The sequence below is a fragment of the Diplotaxodon limnothrissa genome, linkage group LG12, assembly GCF_057381915.1.
Source record: "Diplotaxodon limnothrissa isolate DT_005_m linkage group LG12, D_limnothrissa_male_GT1.1, whole genome shotgun sequence".
NCBI lineage: Eukaryota > Metazoa > Chordata > Actinopteri > Cichliformes > Cichlidae > Diplotaxodon > Diplotaxodon limnothrissa.
The window spans coordinates 28,631,944-28,651,991 of NC_140607.1; the positions used below are offsets into that span (position 1 = coordinate 28,631,944).

Consider the following 20,048-nt stretch of genomic DNA (forward strand, 5'->3'; position numbering starts at 1 on the left):
ATAGATTATTTTAAGTTCATAAACTATCTACAGCTAATTTTATACGTTTAGTGTTTGGACTGGAGGGTTTGCGCCCAATGACTGCAATGAGTTGACTTTTCCTATCAAGTGCCCTTGGTGGTGCAGGCAGATTTCAAATTCTAAAAACCTCACAGGATTCATACAGTCCTACCAGCACAAAGTGGAATTTTACTCCAGGATATGTTCAGTGTAGCAGGCTTGATTTGAACTTGGGAGAACTTTTAATCTGCTTAAGGTGGTACTACCAAAATATAACTCTCAGTGAAAGAATTGTCTTGGCTGAGGGATTTTAAATAACAAATACAACAAGTAGAGAAGTACTTTATTTTTTTTAAAAGGCCAAATGAATACAAATCAAAATCATTAGTAAATGTGTTACAACACTGTAGGTAGGCCCAGGGACCCACTGGATGACTTCTGAAAATATGAAGAGTGATGTCAATTTAGGATTTTTATTTTTCATTTTATTTTCACAAGTTTTATAGCTTTTCTTCCTGATAAAGAACTCCCTCATAGCCATTCATACAAGACCAAAGTAATTAAGTAATAGATAAACAATTAACTCACCCCCATTCTCTGCGACCTGCTGGAGCAGGGGGGCTAGGACTAGGAGGAGGAGTTGGCCGTCCGACTGCGGTCTGGAGTGTGGAGCCTTCCTGCTGCTGCGGAGTCGGGGCGGTCTGCCTCCCCCCACCGCAGGGAAAAGGGAAACACCACCTGGGTCTGGGTGCAGTTCCCCCCTCCAGGGGCGGGGGCACCTAGACCCGGTTTGTAGAGTACGCTTGGGGAGTGTGATCGTGTGTACAACGTCTCTTTATGTCTGTCTCCACGTTGGTTGAGTGTGGAGTAAGTGCATATGAGAGCATGAGGGTGGGAATGGATGTTTGTATCTGTGTGTGCCTGTATGTCTGTGTCTATATGTCAGGTTGGGTGTCAGGCGCCACCTCTCTGGGGACATCTCAGGCCCTCCAAGGTTTGGAGGCCTATCTCCCCCTACCACCACTTCCCCTGCCAGTGGCGGACCCCCTCAGACATCGGTGCGTTGGTGGTTCTTTGTGTCCGGGGATGGGCGTCCAGGTACACACCGGCTCACTCCTTGGCGGCCGCTTATCGGGGCCTGGAGCCTGGGGCTCGCTCGGGCCACTTCGGAGGTGGGGTGCCCCCGGCCTCTCGGCCTGGGGCTCGGTCACTCAGGCGCAGCTGGCTGCCGGCGGAGCTCACGGGCGCGTCACTGCAACCCCCCCTGGCTTCTGCTCCGCGGCTGCTGAGTGAGCCCTCATCTGGGACTCTCCTCAGCTCTTTCCGGGACAGTGGCGCAGCTGCCCCTCTGTTGGTCTTCCTTGGTCTCTTGTGTTCTGGGGGCCTCTGGATGTCTGGAGTTTGATCTCATCCACACCTGCTTCATGCCCTGGAGGACGGGGCTGTGGCCCCCCCACACCCTCTAGCAGATTATTACATGAAGGAACCTTTTAAAAAACAAAAAACAAGCGCGTCCATGCTCACAGGTGTACACACGGGTGATCACACCCACAAACTACACCCTTTTTGGCTCCTACCTCAAAGCACACTGTGTTCTGTTGATCTTATGTGCTGCACAATAATGTTTAACATTTAGTATTTACTGTCATATTCCCATATATCATTGTGATGTTGTTTATTCTATTACTCTTGTTCTCTTCTGCTTGCTTTCTTTTTTCTTTCTCAGCAGGTGATCCAGGTGATTGATATATGCATTTTTTTTTCTCTGCCCGTTCTGTTGGTTTTTGTCTTTTGCCCTTCTCCCCCGTCCCTCTTCTCAGCTGTTTCTCTTTCCCTCTTTCTTTCTCCCCTTCTTTCCCCCAGTCAAGTCTGTCCCGTATTCAGTAAGTGAAAATAAAATAAACAATAAAAGGTGAATCAAATGGACCATTACGGCAAGGCTGGGATGGTCAGTTTGGTAAAGTAAATCCGTTGGGCATCTTTCTTTGCCTTTAGACAACAATTCTGAGGGCAAAAGAGCCAAACGGGACAGGCCAAAAAAAAAAAAAAAAAAAAAAAAAAAAAAAAAAAAAGATAAACAATTAACTGAAAGAAAAGTTCTTGTTCTTTCACTTAGAATCGAATTATGTGGCCCACGATGTAAAATGAGTGTGACATCCCTGATATAGACAATAGCCTACTTTCTTATGCAAAAACCATCACAAACATAGCAAAAAACATACTTCTTTATCTTTTAATGTCAGTTTTTTGCACTGCACTGTGCACTTCATTTTAATGATTTTTAATGCCATTTAATATTTGCTGTGCTTTTTCCCCTACATTTTCTAAGTCATATTTACATCTATTTTCCTGTTTTACTTTATTGTATAATAAAGTAAAATAAAAAATTAAAAATGTCAATTTAATTCCAAATTTAAATGCTAAAAAAAATTATGTATTTGAATAGATTCTTATTTTTGCTTTATTGTATTTAATTTACTTTTATTTCAAATTCGTTTTGTTTGTTTTTTTACTTTATTGAGATATTTCTTTTCTCGTATTGAATTTTATTTTTTGAGTTCTACTTATTTTGTTAGCCTGTAACTTTGTTTAGCTTTTTTTTGTTTAACAGAATTTACCCACTTTGAGATAAATTAAGCGATTCTCTCATCGTTAACATAAGATTACATAATTCGGCGGATTCTTGGGAAACATTATAACATTTTTAATAAGATAGTCACAACTTCTATCGCAGAGTTGTATATTTAACGGTTTCCACGGCAGAAAGAAAAACCGTTACAAGGTAAAGTACCAAAGAAACTGTTCCGCTGAAGCAACCATATTGGTTCTGCCTAATGATACATTCCTACTTACGCCTTTCTAGCAATTGAGCCGAAATGGCGTCAGTGGCGCTGTACGGTAGCCGTGGGTAACGAAAAGACACTGGGACGAGGGCGGACTCAGGGAAGCGGTTTCCGGGTCTCCCTTCCTGGGCTGGGACAGCAGAGAGAGACGAAACGCTCCGGTGGATTAATAGCATTCAAAGGTACGGACAGGTAAGGTACTGCTCGGTTGTTTGCGGTTATTATGATATATAGATTTTTAACTTTAAACAGTGTAGCGACTAGTCGATGGAACCCTAAGGGAGACAAACCGGACAATCAGTTTGAAGACTAGCTGGCAATATGACACCAGCCGCGGTAGCAACTGTTGAATGCTAAAGTTTGACATGTAACACAGTTTCATCGCTTTTGTAGACCCAACGTTGGTTTATCGAGCAAGTTTTTAAAGAGGAAACTATTTAAGGAACTACTGTGTTTACTTAAGCTGGGTACAGGCAAATTGCAAAGTCATTGTCCCAGTAGCAGATATTTGGAAAACTCTGTGAGTGTCTGACAGACTGGGTGTGGTGGACATCTGACTGTTACAGACACTGAGGCCTTCACACACGTTTCAGACTCCCCCTGGCCAGTGACTAAAGCATTATATTAAATTCTCCTTCATTATTTGACACAACTGTCCAAATAAACACTTCCCCTTCTTCATGTTTTGAAAAACAGCTGCGCTACTCACTGCTTTGAGCTCATTTATTGCCCCATGGCCCAACTACTGGGAAGCTTGCTACACTTCACCAGGCTTAATCAATTCATAAATCAGAACCATTAAAGAACTTTGCTCCAGATTCCTCTTGTGTACCCTTCCTGACCTCTGCACTTGCTTTCTAACATGCGATTATTCCATGACCTTTGGTTATAAAGCACATTTCCACAAAAGTAAATTTTGCCTCCAGACATCTTTAACAATAACAGAGGGAAACGATAACACATTCTCATTATGTGTCTGTCTAAGATGTGGCTGAGGGCCACTATTGAAGAATTGTCATCCATCTTTGTTGTGTTTTGGACTGGGTGAAAACATGCATATTTCACTTCCTTTCTTGTTAAGTGGTGAGCACTATGGCAGACTCTGCAAGCTGTAATCTCAAGGCGGCAGCTGCCCCTTACTACAGAAAACAAGTAGGTTTTATGGCCAGCTGAACAGAGATCAATTTGATATTAAAAGAACAACATCTTCCCGTAATGAAAGACGCCCCATGGCTCAAATCAAGCACCTTCACCTTTCTCTGACCTTTCCCCTTCCTCCGACTTTATCTCACTAACACAGTCCAACAGGGATCACGTTTGTTTGAAACTACACAGGGATGTTTCCGATCATTTTGTGCTGTGGTGTGAATGGAAAGGCAAAGCTTCATTCACACCAGCAGAGCCAAATGGACTGTGGGTACTGCTGATGTGAAATATAGGATACTTTTCAATTAAGCTGGACTTGTGTCAAAATGTGATTTTTGTTTTTACATAATGTGAATTTTTTTTGCAATAATGTCTTTTTGAAATGTCCTAAAAAAGATCCATTTGAATAGTAAAACAGAACAAAAAAAAACAGGAGAACACAGTTTTAGCAGTTTCTACACTGCCAAACACACTGATGTAAAGTTAAACAGACACATTTTTGAAGATAATAAGTTGACCCAGTAATGTTGTCTTGTTACCAAAACAAATTATAAGCAAATTATATCAATGTGGATTGCCACATTAATACAAACATTTTGTTTATAAGTTTTTAAAGTAACCTATACCTTTCCTTATTTTCTGGTAATTAACTAATCATTTGATTGAGGTGTGTTGACTCAGGGTGATATCTAAAACCTGCAGGACACCGGCACTTGAGGTGTGGAGTCCCCCATCCCTGACTTTTAAAAAAATTATTAAGAATGCCTCAAGTTTCAAATATTGAGGGCATATGTTTAATTTACCCATGTTATCCATAAGCTTAGGCTTATCTGGATGAGGTTTTTGTTTTATTCTTGCATTTATTAAGAGATTCTTTATTTTGTGTTGCTGAAACCCAGAATAAACGTTGTTTCTTCAGTTTGTTTTATATGTACAGCTAGTTAGAAACTTGCCTTGAATACACAGCATGACTTTACACCACCAGTTGTATGAAATAGATGCAAACCTTTTGAGTGTGAAAAATTAAGCCTTAAACCTGCAGCATTTCTAAATGTCAGCAGGCCTGTTAGTTTCCCTTGATTGTAGTTGGCTGTCAAAAAGACTTCCGATAAACATCCGTCCTGCAGTAGTCTATGGGGAAATGGGCCTAAGTAAACACAGAGAGAATTTTAATTTTGATGATTTTAAGTGTCAGAAAGGAGGATTAGCCTTGCAATTTTCAAGCTATTAGCCAATTAACTTCCAGTTTCAAAACATCAAAGCTTCCTAACAGGACTTCGTGACTTTATGTTGGTGGCATTACAGGAGTTGCATCCATCTTTCATACCACAGGTGTCGAACTCCAGGCCTCGAGGGCCGGTGTCCTGCAGGTTTTAGATGTGTCCTTGATTTAACACAGCTGATTTAAATCGCTAAATTACCTCCAGTTCAGGCCTGGTAATGAACCAATCATTTGATTCAGGTGTGTTGACCCAGGGTGAGCTCTAAAACCTGCAGGACACCGGCCCCCAAGGCCTGTGGCTGTAATTATACTCCGCTGCAGATGAAAAATTACAACAGTTCTAAATGAACCCAAACATCTTTTTCGACATGATGTTTTTATGCATATGATGTATAGAGACAGATCTTTGATTGGCTAATATTGGCTGAGTATATTGTAAGACAACTATAGAGAAGATTAGTGCTTTCTAATGTTGGAGAAAGTAGTTTTGCAGTGTGATGTTTTTGAAATAAATTTTAAAAATGAATGCACTTTACAATCAGTCAGTGTGGAATTTGTGTTGTGATTTGATAAAAGGCTTTCTACAAATATTATTATGGAGGTTTAATGGGAGGAAATGAGCATGGAAATGAACAGGTTATATTACCTGCACCTTTAACTGTGCACCAGTGTACAGCAGCGGTGAGTATTATAAAGATAATATTTTGTTACTGAATGGCTCCCACTTGTTTTCAGTAATTTCCTATGTTGTCCTCATTGTCATAAATCATCCTAAGCTTTAAACTCTGTGTGTGTTATGAACAGTCCTGGTGGTTTGCCTGTGGTCGAAAGGCTTTCTTATTCCGCCAATTGTGGCTTTTTTTTCCTCTCTGTGGGCTCATATTTTTAAGTGTTTCCAAAACCACAGCTTAAAAGCCTGTGTCATGTCTTTATTACACCACTTTGGCCCACCATTCCTACCTTCAGACCCCCAAGGGCTGCTTAATTACAGTCAAGCCCCCTTCTCTGTGTGTTGTATTGTCTACGTGTGGAGGTCTTTTGCCAAACATCACTTTATTATGCTCAGCTGCTCCGAGGTTCCTGTTGCTTTGATCAGTTGCCAGTAATTTACCATTTTTGTACTTATGCCACTGACTTCATAAAGTCTCCACATTGTTAAATCATTGTTTCATCTTTTTCAATAAGTTCAGAGAGGCCTTAATCCAAGAAGAGCGAGTCTGCAGACCTTTGACACTGCCTGTCAGGGAAGGTGAATAGTTCTTCTAGCATTGCTGGTCCTTCGTGGCTTCACTCCAGCCAATAAATCAACTGTAAGTGCATTACATGCCAACAACTTTGGCTTTCTAAGGTGGCATTTTTCCCTTTTGGCCCTAACTGTTTAATCTCCCCCATGTCTGGCCCACTGATGCCAGTGTGTATGTGTATGTAAGCAGCTCAGCAGCCTGGCCGATTAAATGGCCATTATTAAGAGCGTATTATTGAAGTGTGCCTCCTGCCTGTCTGTCCTGTAGTGTTGTCTTTGAGAGATTACAACTGAGATATTGGACCAGTTTAATTAATCTGCTGCTGGTCTAATGCTGGTTCCCACAGAGCCTGAAGAAGAATAACACTTAGAGTGTGTGTATGTGTGCAACACAACTGAATGCACTTGTGTGGGCTGCTGCTTTAACTCAGATACTCATTAACTGTAAAAACACATTATTAACTGCCTTTGTTGTGTTTTTAGGCCTGAAACAAATGATTTTGTAGGTCATGAGTTGTGACCATAGAGTGTAACCATGGTGTCACCCACCCGGTGTTTAGTGTGTGTAGTGTCTATTGGGATTTGCTCAACCTTCCTCAAACTGTGGGTGATGTGTACATACTCCAAACATGGCAGCACTGTGCCAGCAATATTTATGTTTCCACAATGTGCTGGCTGGCCTGTCATGCAGTTTCCGAGACTAAAACCTTAGTAAAAGTGGTTAGTTCTCAGTAGCCTCCTTAGGGGAAAAAAAGGGCGCTGATATTCTAACACTACCAGTTTTGGTCAGAAAGCTGCATTCACTGACTTTGATGCTTTGCGCCACTATGAGGGTAACGTTTCTGAATTCTTGAATATATTGCTACTCTTTCAGGATGTATGGCTGCTGATTGGCTGTCTATTAAATTTTCCTGTCCTCCTAATGTATTCAAATTTCTGAAACATTTTTAATTTTTAACAGTACTTGCAAAAATAACAAGAAGCAGGTGGTTTTCTGTTTCCAAATTCTTCACTCTGTATTTAGTGGTGACTTGAGCAAAATTCTGTCATGGATTTGATTATTATAACCACTTATTTAATTTTGTATTTATTCATCCGGTGCAGCCAGAGTAGCTCTGATCCACCAGGGCTTGGCCAGTGGGAGATTTTGGTTTGCCCTCTGTGTCTGAAAGAGTAGATCCTTGGGAACTCAAAAGTGTAGGTTGGAATCTTTGAATCTTTAGCTTGTTCCAGTCATCCTTTCTCATTCCAAAGCATTACGTGATGCCATTATATTAGAGGGTGTATTCATCTCACCATTGTGTGAGTACACATGGTGTCTTTTAATGTTGGTGCCTTGAGTCATTAGTCATGTTTTTATTAGTGTCCTAATTGAGACCCACAAAGTCTGTGTAAAGATGTTGGAGGGTCAGCGGCAGCATAAGTCTTTGGTTTATCATCTCATTCTGTGCTTTAACAGAATTACCTTTCTTTATGGCTCAGAAATTAAACTAACAGAAACTAGGCTGCATAGATGGGTTGGATTGGTATCTGGGAACTGGAGGCTGGATTCAGGTTTCTGGTTCTTTATAGTGTAATTCAAGCAATTTCAGAGCAGTGGTATGACAGCAGGGAGGAGGCTGTTGTCATCAGGGAGTGCTATTGTTGAGTGCTTGGTTGGCGACAATGTTTATGTAGATGGCACTCATCCAGTTAACATCCACATGAATCCAGGGACTCAAGGTTTCCACGGAGATTGCTTTAAAGTTGATGAATTTAAGGACAAGGCCTCATATGGTCTCTGATCACTTGGATTGCCCCTTTACCTTAATTCAGCACTGCTCCATTCTAAATGGGTTGAGTCTCCCCCCTTACTGTCCTGCATGCGGTTGGTCTTAAAATGTCTTCAGGGTTCAGGCACGTGTTTCCCCTTCTCTGTAAGCCCAGCTGCCCTATATAGGAAAGGCTTCAGGAACGAAAGGGATAAACAGCCATTGTTCTCCTTGTGTGCTTGGTGAAACCACCCTGTCAGCAGGACAGATCGCTGCCCGCTTTGATCTAGATACAGACCACTCCCAACTACCATCTAATACATTTAACAGCGTGAAATGGTTCCCCAGGTGACCACAAATGTGTTTGTCAAATGCCACGGTCAAATCAGGTTCCCATGCCATGTCTTTCCACCGGCAAAGATTACATAACCAGAGTGCATCTCCGTTTGGCAACACACAGGAGCCTGCCTCTTTCTAATGCTTATCACACTCCACCTGTCAACTCCCAGTGTGTTGGTGATAAAATGGAGCCTGTTCTTCCTGCTCACTCATTATGTAGCGAATTTATCAAATGAGGCTGTTGCTCTGTCGTCTGCTCAGGGTCATAGGGAGAGCCAGGAGCAATGAGCAGGCAATACTGTAACAGCTTAATGAGAGTCTGGGAAGTTACTTGTGCAGATTTGATAACGTCTGCAGTGAGAGTGATAGTGTTAACAATGGTGTGGCCATCGGCATCTGAACTTGGACTACATGTTTTGGTCTTTTTGCAAAGATATAAGGTATAAATGTAGCATTTTTCTAATTGTATAAAAAGAAATAGTCAAATATCAAAGTTTTTGCTGTTGCTACAGGTTTTTTTGCCACCTTTCTTTGTAGCTCTCTGAGGTTATTAGGATCCCACAAATCAATGTGACAGCACAGCTCTAAAACCTTGAAAACATCAATTAATTATTCTATTCAAAAAGTTGTTTCAGTTGCTTTCCACAAAATAATGTTTTTAAATTTATATCAGTATTTTAAACTAAATGATTACATTCATGATTTGGTTGATTTAATTGTTTGTTTGTTTTTTTACATTTTGTTTTTCATAAGAAAATTGAAGCAGACTCAAGTCAAATGGGTGTTTTTTTTTCAGATGTGCAGCATAAATCCAGTATAAATATGTCACTTATTTTATGGTGGTTTAACAGATATCAGTGTTTTTTCAGGCTTAAACTTGAACAACTGATTTAACCATAAGGGTGTAACCGTGTAAGTCACAACAGCAATAAAATTTTAAAACATAAGGAAAAACAAAGGCCTCGTTGAGCTTATAGGCTACACAAAATGTTATTATTAATTTGCTGGATACAACTTTTACAGAGTGAAAAGTTGTGTGTGTGTGTGTGTACATATATGTATTGTTCAACTGAATAGATATTTATGATGCATAAAAGTTATCTGAATCATTACAATGGGTCGCAGCAGGACATGTCATTTACCACTCTTTTTTCCCTCTCCTACAGGCTTGACAGACATCACATAAACAGTAGCGATGTCTCAGTCTGGAGAGAAAGGAAAGGTGAGTAAATGTCAGAAATTTCCTCACATCACAGTTTAGATTAAACTATGCAGATTTTTGGTGGGTGGTTTTCTAATAAGGATCTGGTGATTAAGGGCCATGGTACTTGTAATCTCTAACACACACGCCTTCACAAGCATCCACAGAGGATATCCTGTTTAAATGCAACTGTTTCATGGCTTGGCTTTATTGTGTGTTTAAAGTTTCTCAGTGATATGTATCATCATCAATCTCTCTCTTATACACTTCAACTGTACACCTAGACTTCATAAAATGATGAGGCAGGAGTTTAGAGGATTTATCAGATGAAAGAAATAAGCAGAAAAATGTCATGTAACATAGTTATACTATGCTATCACCTAAATGCAAAACATCACATATACTTCTGACTAGTTTGCAGCTTATTTTTTGTAGTTTCTGATCCTATTTGTTTTTCTTGTGCTACAGTTTCCAGATGCTGCAGGTTATGTAGGGTTTGCTAACCTGCCTAACCAAGTGCACCGGAAATCAGTGAAAAAAGGGTTTGAATTTACCCTCATGGTTGTAGGTGAGTGGTCGAGTGCTCAAGTTTCAAAGTGGGCATACCAGAAAAGGTTTGAAGTACTCCATATGTTTTCTCTTGAAAGTACAGATTTATAGTTTAGTCTCTATTTTTCAGGGGAGTCTGGTTTGGGCAAATCCACATTGATAAACAGCCTGTTTCTCACTGATCTCTACCCTGAACGTTACATCCCTGGTGCTGCAGGTATGTACACACACACACACACACACACACACACACTTTAATATTAAAAAAGGCCTACTGCAATGTCTCCAGCAAAGTGTTATTTCAAGTGGAATGCTGAGAATGCTGCAGTCTCAAAATGTGACCCTGCCCTACTTATGACTTGACTTAGATTAGGACTTGGGCTCTAGCTTGAAAACAATTATCCAGGCCCTCACAGTTCAGAAAACACATATCACTCTTATATGGCAAAACCGGCGGTTTGGGCCAAATCTGGTGTAATTTTTCTTATGATTTGTTTTAACAGAGAAGATTGAGCGGACAGTGCAGATTGAGGCATCAACAGTGGAGATCGAAGAAAGGGGAGTGAAGCTTCGTCTCACTGTAGTTGACACTCCTGGATACGGCGATGCCATCAACAGCCAGGACTGGTGTGTTTTTGTTATGTTGTTTTTGTTGTTGTGGGGGAGTTAGAACAACTTGAGACGTGTGCAGCGTGATCTCCTATCCTCCCCACCTGTCCCCAATGCACCTTTTTTTTCCAAGTTTTGTCTCAGGCTCCTTATTTCTTACCTCTCCTCCCCCTGCATTCTCCGTGTCTCCTATTATGTGTGTATGCGTCTGTAATGTGTCGGTATGTGTGCTTACTTGTGGGGCGTCCTACTGTCAACGTGGGCTCTCTGTCCAGGATACGTTTCCTGTTAATTGTGCTGGCATAGCTGTATTTCTACATTCTTGGGTCCTCTTCATAACAACTCCACACTTAATAAAAGGAAACGTATCTTCACTTACCTTTCATTTCTTTCTACAAGATTTGTGTGCCACTTTTTTAGCATTTAGATTATGAATATTAAATGGTAGGTAAATGAAACCAAATTTTAAGAGCTATTTAGAAATTAAAGACGAAGAGTAAATTTCAGACAACAGTTTAGACCAGCCGTCCCCTACCTTTTTTGCGCCACGGACTGGTTCATGTCCGACAGTATTTTCATGGACCGGCCTTTAAGGTGTCGCGGATAAATACAACAAAATAAAACCAGTACTGGTACCAAAAAAAAGGAAGATTTATTCATAACACATGGGAAAAGACCCAGGGAAACAGAGTTAACGATAAAAATGATAAAAAAAAAAGATAAAAAATAACGATAAAAAAACAATCAAAACCCTGAAAACCATAACTTTCACAACTCTCACATCCCGGTACCAAACGACTCATGGACCGGTGCCGGTCCGGGGGTTGGGGACCGCTAGTTTAGACTACTGAACTGAGAGAAGGTAAAGAGGTAAAAGTTAAAACTGATGGAATAGTATGATTAAACATTAACGTTATGTATGTTTGGTTGCTTTGTTTAACACTGATAGAAATAGGAATGATGTTCATTCTACAAGTTGATTTTCATATTTGACTGTTTGGCTAGAAGATATAAAACTGCACCCATCAGCTACATTTTTTATCTTATGAGTCAGAAACAGATGGTGTGAAAATGGCTGCTTTCCTTTTTTTTAAAAAAAGTAACACTGCTGTTGTTAGGGAGGTTGAGATGGTGTGCCAATTACAGCAACCAAACCTTTCATTTTAAGTTGATTCCATTGAATTTCCAGCTCTTACAGGGACATAAACCCCTTCAACTGGAAATGACCTATTCATTCAGTCATAAACCGGGAGGATTTATAATATCAGTGATCTATTGCCTGACATGTAAAACTACACTCTAAAGGGTTTTTGTGGGAGTTAAAGCAGGTTTCTGAAGATCTATATCATCCTGTGTGTTCAATTCAGTGGAAGTATGTCCTGGCCTTATTCTGAGAAACTATTTCTTCACTTTGACCCTTCTAACCTAATGACAGGTGTTTTACAGCTCTAACCTGCTCTTTGTGTATGAGAAAATCTAACTTGGAGTGAAAATAAGTTGTGTATTAAAACTAACAAATTCCTTACTGGTGCAGATAAATGTTTTTTGGGGGGATGGGATGTTCTGTATTTGATTTCAGTTTTAAGACCATCATCCAGTACATCGACAATCAATTTGAACGATACCTCCATGATGAGAGTGGGCTGAATCGAAGACACATAGTGGACAACAGAGTGCATTGCTGCTTCTACTTCATTTCTCCGTTTGGACATGGGTAAGTAAGCACAGACACAACACTAAAGACACCAGAAATGAGCTGACTTGTACTTAACACACTACTTTTAATCATGTTTGGTGGTTCTAAAACAGAACTTCCTTAATTTGGGTATTTCAAAACTACACAACTCTTGCTGTTTATGACATCTTTAGCATTAGCGTTTTTGATTAACTTGAGTTCCTTTCACACATTTCAGTTCTGCTTTGTTTCTCAGTACTGTCATATGCTGTGAAAGGCAGTTATTCCTTGTCCAATTTTATCATTTTTGTCATTTCAAAACAGTTTTTCACTGTGTCCTAATTTCCCTCTTTGTTTTTCCTTCTTTCCCAGTCTAAAACCACTGGATGTGGAGTTTATGAAGGCCATCCACAGCAAAGTCAATATAGTCCCAGTCATTGCCAAGGCTGACACACTGACTCTGAAGGAGAGGGATCGCCTGAAGAGGAGGGTGGGTTTGATTTTACACCCACAGACACATAATTTCAATCCTAAGATGTCTGTTTTCTGGTGTATACACCACATGTAATCATCTTTATTCAAATACTACCACAAAGCCCAAATGCCACTTACTAAAGACACTGTTAATCCAATTAGCAGATATATGTGTACGCCATTAGAAAGTGGCTTATAATCATAGAATGGAACAAAACAGTATTATATAGCTTATCTGTCTATAATGGCAGCTTAGCATGTCACACCTCTTTGCGTTCGTGTGAGAAAGCACTCGTGCACTTCTCCCTGTGATTGCGCTGATGAACGGCTTTAAGTTTTTGCGTTTCTGATGAAATCACCAGTTTCAAAGTAAAGGGAGGGACAAACCAAGAAAGGAAACAGTAGAAGGGGTGGACTGAGGAAAGTTTGTTGTATATAATTTAGATGAAGCACATTTCATCCAGTTTCAACATGTCCCACATACTTCCTCTTGGACCTGACCCAAGTGTCTGCCTGCCTGCCTGCACGCTTCTCAGCTTCCTGCTGTCCACAGGGGAAGGACATTGTAGTACCGCTCATCACACACACTTCACAGCAGTGTGTTCAGCTGATAACGTCTTGCTTCAGATGATTTAGGAGGATTTTCCTCGTCTTTCCTTGTCTTATTTCCTTTTTTATATCTATGAGACAACTTGAGTATTCCTTATTTCTGTGCTTTTTGTCTCAATTCAGAGAAAATTGGAACTAGTTGGTTGATAATGTCATTTTCTGTTTTTATATAATTAATTGATTTTAATGTAAAGATGTTGCCTCAGACTGAGAAGTTACATCAGAAATTATTTTTGAACTTTAGCACTTTTTGTATTTGAAATGATTAAGTGAGAAAAAGACCCACTCTTTGCAGCCTGGTAAAAAAGCATATTGTGCCTCAGTTGCTAATAACTTTTTTCTGTCAGCCCTCTTTAATTGAAAGTCAGCCTGTCTCCTCACCTTCCCCGGATGCCCAGACCTCCCACCTGCTTCTCATTCAGGTCTCGGAGCCGGTGGTCTGGCAGGCGTCAGGCTGATCGGCTGACCGGAGTCCAGCTCTGCTTTGTTCTCCCAAACAGCCAATCTGTTTTGTTAGAATCCTGGGCTGTTAAATTTCTTGAAGTCACCGATGCAGTATCTTAGCAAATTGCAGGTTACAGTTGGTCATTCAGGATATTTCTTCTTGTACTCACTGAGACAGCAGGATTTAACAGTGGGCGCACATGAAAACTCAGTAACTGCACTTAACTGCAACTCAAACCTCAAGTCTGTTCCTTTGGCAGTTAAGAATAAAAAATACCATGTTTCCTGCCACTGCTGACCCCCACCTCAAGCTGAAGGAAACCCCCAAGCTTTTTGGCTTTTTGCTCCAGCTGCCAGCCTTCAGCAGGTCAGCTGTCTTTATCAGAGTTTTGGCTCAACTTTTGTTTAATTTTGTGTGTATTTTTCTCCCTTTACTATAAAAGTTTAGCCAGGAGAAGTGAAGTGAGAAATAATAAGGGACAAGGGACTCTAAGGAAATACTGTAACAGTATCACTCTGATCTGACCTCTTTTCAGCTAAACTTTCAGTTTGTTCACATGCTCTGCTAAGTGTTCCCTTAACAGACAATTCTGACTGTACAATGAGCAGCAATTAGCTGCAGAGTTTAACAAAACTGTCAAACTCACGCATACCCACACCCAATAAGATCTATAACATCTAAAGCGATGAAGAAAACAGGAAATATAGAGGATTAGTCAGCTAATCCCATGTGGCTCTCCAAATGACGTTCCTCCCAGTTTTCTCAAAAAGGTATTTCCTACCATCAGACCACACATTCCGAACATTATTAATACTAGTTTTTTGTCTGGTCAAGTACCTAAGGAGCTTAAGCATGCAGTCATACATCCTTTACTTAAGAAACCAGGCTTTGACAGTTCAGTCATGTAAAATTTTAGACACATTCCCTTTCACACTTCCCTTTCTTAGTAAGATCCTGGAAAGGATTGTTTATACTCAGTTGATGGACTATTTGAATGACTCTCAATTGTCGGAAATCTTTCAGTCCGGCTTTAAGCCATTTCACAGTACGGAGACAGCCCTCGTAAAAGTTATGAATGATGTTCTGATAGCGACAGACCATGGTAAATATGCAGTGCTGGTCTTCTTGGACATGACTGCTGCATTCGACACAGTGGATCACGATTTGCTGATCTCCCGCTTACAGCACTGTGTGGGAATTTCTGGTTCAGCACTGTTGTGGTTAAAATCTTATCTCTCAAACAGGACCTTTTGTGTTAAGTTGGGGTCGGCTTCATCCCCTGTGGCCCCTCTGCTTTGGGGTGTGCCACAGGGATCTATTCTTGGGCCATTATTGTTTGCACTGTATCTTTTGCCTCTTGGCGCAATATTTCAAAAACATAGTGTCATTCCATCTACATGCAGATGACTGCCAGCTTTATTTACCTTTTAGTCATTCAGATAGTCTCCCAAGTTGACCTCTGCTTGACTGCCTTAGTGATGTTAAAGCATTGTGGCAAAAAACGTTTTACATTTTAATGATCATAAGACGGAAGCGATCTTATTTGTCCCAAATCGTGTTTCTGACGCTCCAGATGTTGATCTTGCCGCTTTGACTTCCATTTAAAGAGTTCGATCACAAATCTTGGAGTAAAAATTGATTCTGCACTTACCTTTGATGGTCATGTAAACGGGGTGGTAAAATCAGCATTCTATCACCTCAGACGTTTATCGAAGGTTAAGCCCTTTCTTTCCAAGCGTGACTTGGAAAGTGTTAATCATGCCTTTATTACTTCACGTTTAGATTATTGCAATTCTCTTTTAATAGGGGTTGGGCAGGGCACTTTGTCACGCTTGCAACTAGTCCTTTTATTGGTTTTTAAATCTATAAATGGTCTGGCACCTGTTTATTTGTCTGATTTGTTGAGGCCCATGTCCCCATTCGTTCGCTTCGGTCAGCTGAGAAGCTGTTGCTTTCAGTCCCTAAGTCAAGGCTGAAACTTAGAGGAGACGGACCATTCTCTGTTGCAGCTCCGATGCTTTGGAATAACCTCCTCTCCATATTAGACAAGCTACATCAGTGCCAGTTTTTAAGTCCAGATTAAAAACCTATTTTTATTCCCTGGCTTTTAACTCTGTGGGTAACTGACATTTTCATTAATTTTATTGCTATGTCTGGTTTTTGCTATTTTATTACTATATTTATATTTGTATTGTACAGCACTTTGGTCTACCAGGTGTGTTTTTAAAGTGCTATATAAATAAACGACGACGATGATGATGAGCTATCTTCCCTACATTTAAAAATGGCACCATGTGGCTCTTGGGAATGTATATTATTCCTACTGACTCTTGTTTGTTTACAATCTGGGCATGTACAACTTTTATCTCCGTCCTTGTATAAATGACTAAACTGCTGTGGCGCTTCTATGTGGGTTTTGTGTATTTCATATATACAAGGATGCCCTACTTTGATGATCGCAAAGCTGCACTTTTTAGTGTCAGTATTACAATCTTTGGTCTTTAAATAAAAAAGAAAATACATATTACAACACAGCTGAAGTTGAACAGAATTGTACTGATTTAACTGTTGAAGTAAAAAGATGAACCAGTGAACAAGAGACTCCTTTTAGAAAGTGGAAGCACATAAACTCTACTGCTGCTTTCCAGCATTTTGAGTTACATTAAAATGAATCATATACTGGGTGAGATCAAGAACTTCCACATCTTTTCCCATTTAAAAAAAACAAAAACCATACCTGATTTCAATGTGGGCTCTATGCACTTCAATGTTGCCTCCTTTTCAGCTCCCAGCGCATCTGCTTTCATATGCTCAACCTGTTTATTTTCCCTGAAAGTCCTACTTGGTGGTGGGATCATTGCCATCAAAGTCAATTCAGATTGACACAGGACTTGATGTTTACTCTGTACAAGTTTGGCAGTTCTGGTGAAATCGCAAACTTTCTTCTTCAAATAGTCAAAGGGACAGTAAAATGGTCCAAAATTGTTCAAAATGAAATTGGGCAGCAGAACTTTTCATCACTCTTTACATAGGAAATTATGTTGGAATGAAAATGATGGCTGACTAATTTACAATGAATTCAGGATATTTCACATATCTGACCCAGTAATCTGTTTTTTTTGCATGTTTAGAAGTTTGACGTGCCATGGTAATGCCCATTAATCTCTATTAAGTGTCTCTCGGGAAAATGGACGGGAGTATTTGTTGGGTTGATCAGATAAGTTCAAGTGGCTCTTAGGTATACATGCCTGACTCCTGCTGTACAGTCCTGTACAGTATGGCACCAAGGCCTTCCTTTGAGGTCAGAGCACTATCAGCCAAGAACCTGCCAGAAAGCTGAATGCTGGAGAATGATTGATAACCTCCAGTGTTTCTCCCACACAATTTATTAGTTTGTTTTTTGGAGAGCAGTTTCTCACCGCTCGGAGAATTTGTTTCCCCTCCCTCAAAGGCTCGTACAGTCCTTTCCCCTATTATTAGTGGGAAACAGCTTGTATAGAACAATATAAATTTCCTGCAACGTGTCAAGACTGTTCCACTGACAAGACACAAGTAGCACAGCTCAGGCTCAAAGAACAAATTGAACAAGCGTTCACCGGAACTACTCGTCATTTGCCTGCGTTTTAACCAGTTCTTCCCTTCCTGGCAGTGCTTCCCCCACCAGCCTATTATTTTCTCGCCCTTCATCTTTGTGTCCTCTTTTTTTCTTTTTCTTTTTTCTTTTTTTTTTTTTTTTTACGCTTGTTCTAATGCCAATTTCCTTCACCAGAGTCATCGTGGTCTCTAGCTCATAACTTGCCCTGAGGAGGGTATATTGAGGGTCTGATCCTCTCAGTCTGGGTCCCTAAAGTCATATCCTGTGTGGGGATTTAGTCTGAAAGTGCTTTACTGGTTGTTTTCTGTTTGAGTGAAGAGGATGGTACACAGCTGGTTTAAAGTGGAATCCAGATGAGCAAAAAAAGAGTAAAGACCTTTATTCTTATCTAAAAAAAAAATAGAGTGCATATTTCTATTTTTTCCCTTCTGTAGCTACAACACTAAAATTGACTGATTTCAACAGCCACCTTTTTTGTATAAAATTGAGGAAGAGAGGAAGCTTAAAAAACTAATAGAAATCCAAGATTTATGTGAATGTAACTAAAAACTGGGCCAGCTGCTTGCACTGACGAATTACCTCTCTCAAGCAAATTACGAGTCGCTGTGTGTTGTTTTCATGCTTTGATTAAATGTGCCTAAAATAAACACTGCCCAGAACTAAGGGAAAACATCTAAGATCCCAGTCTGTGATTTTTGGAAGTGATCAGCATATTTAAAGTGTGAGGAATTTGCACTAAAAGGTAAAAGAGTGGATAAGGATGCCTTTGCTATAGGCAAAGGCGTAAGAAAGTTGTATTAAGCTGATTGCGACTGTGTGAGCTTTCTTTCCTTTTGTGTAAAGACTAAAGTCACAGGTCAGTGAAGGCCAGAGAACCCAGCCCCTCTGCTGTTCTCGCGCAAGCCTGTAGACCGCAAACAATACCGCAGCCTCTTTTTCAAGTCTTCCTCGTCTCCTCTTCTTTCTTCTCCTTATCTTTCTGTTTGCCCTTGTTCGCACAGCATTTTGTTACTTACTACCATGTCCCCAACTCCTCCGCCATACTCCTACTTTGTGAATAAGCTCTCCACTGGTGCACGTTACCAGTGTCGACACAGTCGGTAATAATAATGACTGTTTTTATTTGCATCACTATTAATTTTTTTTTTTTTTAAGTGACAGAAACCAGACACAGAAACCCGATTAAATAAACATTGAGAACAAAAAATTTACCTAAACTGAAAGAATCCACATAGTTTACTGAAAAGGCTGAAACTGCAGCTTTTTACACCGATTATTTTTGCAAAATGTGTAAAACTAAATATCACCAAAATAAAGGTAAAAGAAAATAATACATTAAAAAAATGAATTATTGAATAAATTCAATACAAAAATGCATAAATAGTGTTTCATAAATAGTGATCATACCTAACTTGTTCACCTCCTTTTTTTTTTTTTTTTTTTTTTTTTTTTTTTTTGCGTTAAACTTTCTCTCTAATTTTAATAATTTGAACCAAGTTTAGTTAAATGGCAAAATCAATGCATGATTAGTAGTCAGATATGTTACTCTAGGATATTACCTCATATTTTTGAGGTAATTATACGCACATGATTAATGATATGTAGTTTGTGGGAGTTTCCTGATGAGCTTCAGTTTAAATTCTTATTGTGCAGGCCAGAGATGGGCCTTACTGTAATCCAATTACTTTTTTCAAGTAACGAGTAAAGTAAGGGATTACTATTGCAAAAAAGGTCATTTGATTACTGTTACTTTCCCGTAAGCACGCTGCGTTACTGCGTTACTAAAACGGTGATTTTTTTTTTTTGATTTTTTTTTTTTTTTGCGAGAGTGTCTCATGACAATGACGTAAGCCAGTGCGACATTCGTGGCAACAGCTGTGTGCAGATCAACAAAGGATAATATATCGAGTGTGGGAGCGCATATGACCGTGCAGTGTTTAAGGCGTGGAAGTACTGACCTTACTTTGAGTTAGATTCCGTAAAAAGTGACAAAAACATTAGCATTCGCTGTTCACTGCGTGGGAAGAAAACTTATTTTTACAGCGAAAAAAAACCCCTAAACTTCCGAGCAAGCACCAACAGTACGCTGCCACGGGAATGTGAAACTCCCAGATCCTTCCACTGACCGCTACGACACACCTGCACCAGGGCAAACCTCCGCCTGCCCCACTCCTGCTATACAGGTAAAAATAGAGCAACAGGACCACTGAGTCTTTGATTTTATTTATTTTCTGCTGTGTTTTACTTGCATCTATTTGAAAGAGTGAGTGTAAGCACAGAAACAAATTTCTGGTGCTGCAAAATGCTGCATATAATTTAATGTTTGCTTGATGCATAAAGTTAAAAG

At 39.9% G+C, this 20,048-nt stretch overlaps 1 protein-coding gene across 1 annotated transcript in view; it reads left to right on the forward strand.

The window, feature by feature from the left end:
- The first annotated feature begins 2,966 nt into the window (after positions 1 to 2,966).
- LOC146621503 (septin-2) overlaps positions 2,967 to 20,048 on the forward strand; it is a 28,655-nt gene continuing 11,573 nt past the window's right edge. Inside the window, exons 1-8 of the mRNA XM_085367437.1 lie at positions 2,967 to 3,035; positions 6,397 to 6,521; positions 9,711 to 9,766; positions 10,214 to 10,313; positions 10,425 to 10,511; positions 10,798 to 10,921; positions 12,483 to 12,617; positions 12,951 to 13,068. Coding sequence (XP_085223563.1) covers positions 9,740 to 9,766; positions 10,214 to 10,313; positions 10,425 to 10,511; positions 10,798 to 10,921; positions 12,483 to 12,617; positions 12,951 to 13,068 — 591 coding nt within the window. The 5' untranslated portion in view covers positions 2,967 to 3,035; positions 6,397 to 6,521; positions 9,711 to 9,739. The remainder of the gene's footprint in view (positions 3,036 to 6,396; positions 6,522 to 9,710; positions 9,767 to 10,213; positions 10,314 to 10,424; positions 10,512 to 10,797; positions 10,922 to 12,482; positions 12,618 to 12,950; positions 13,069 to 20,048) is intronic.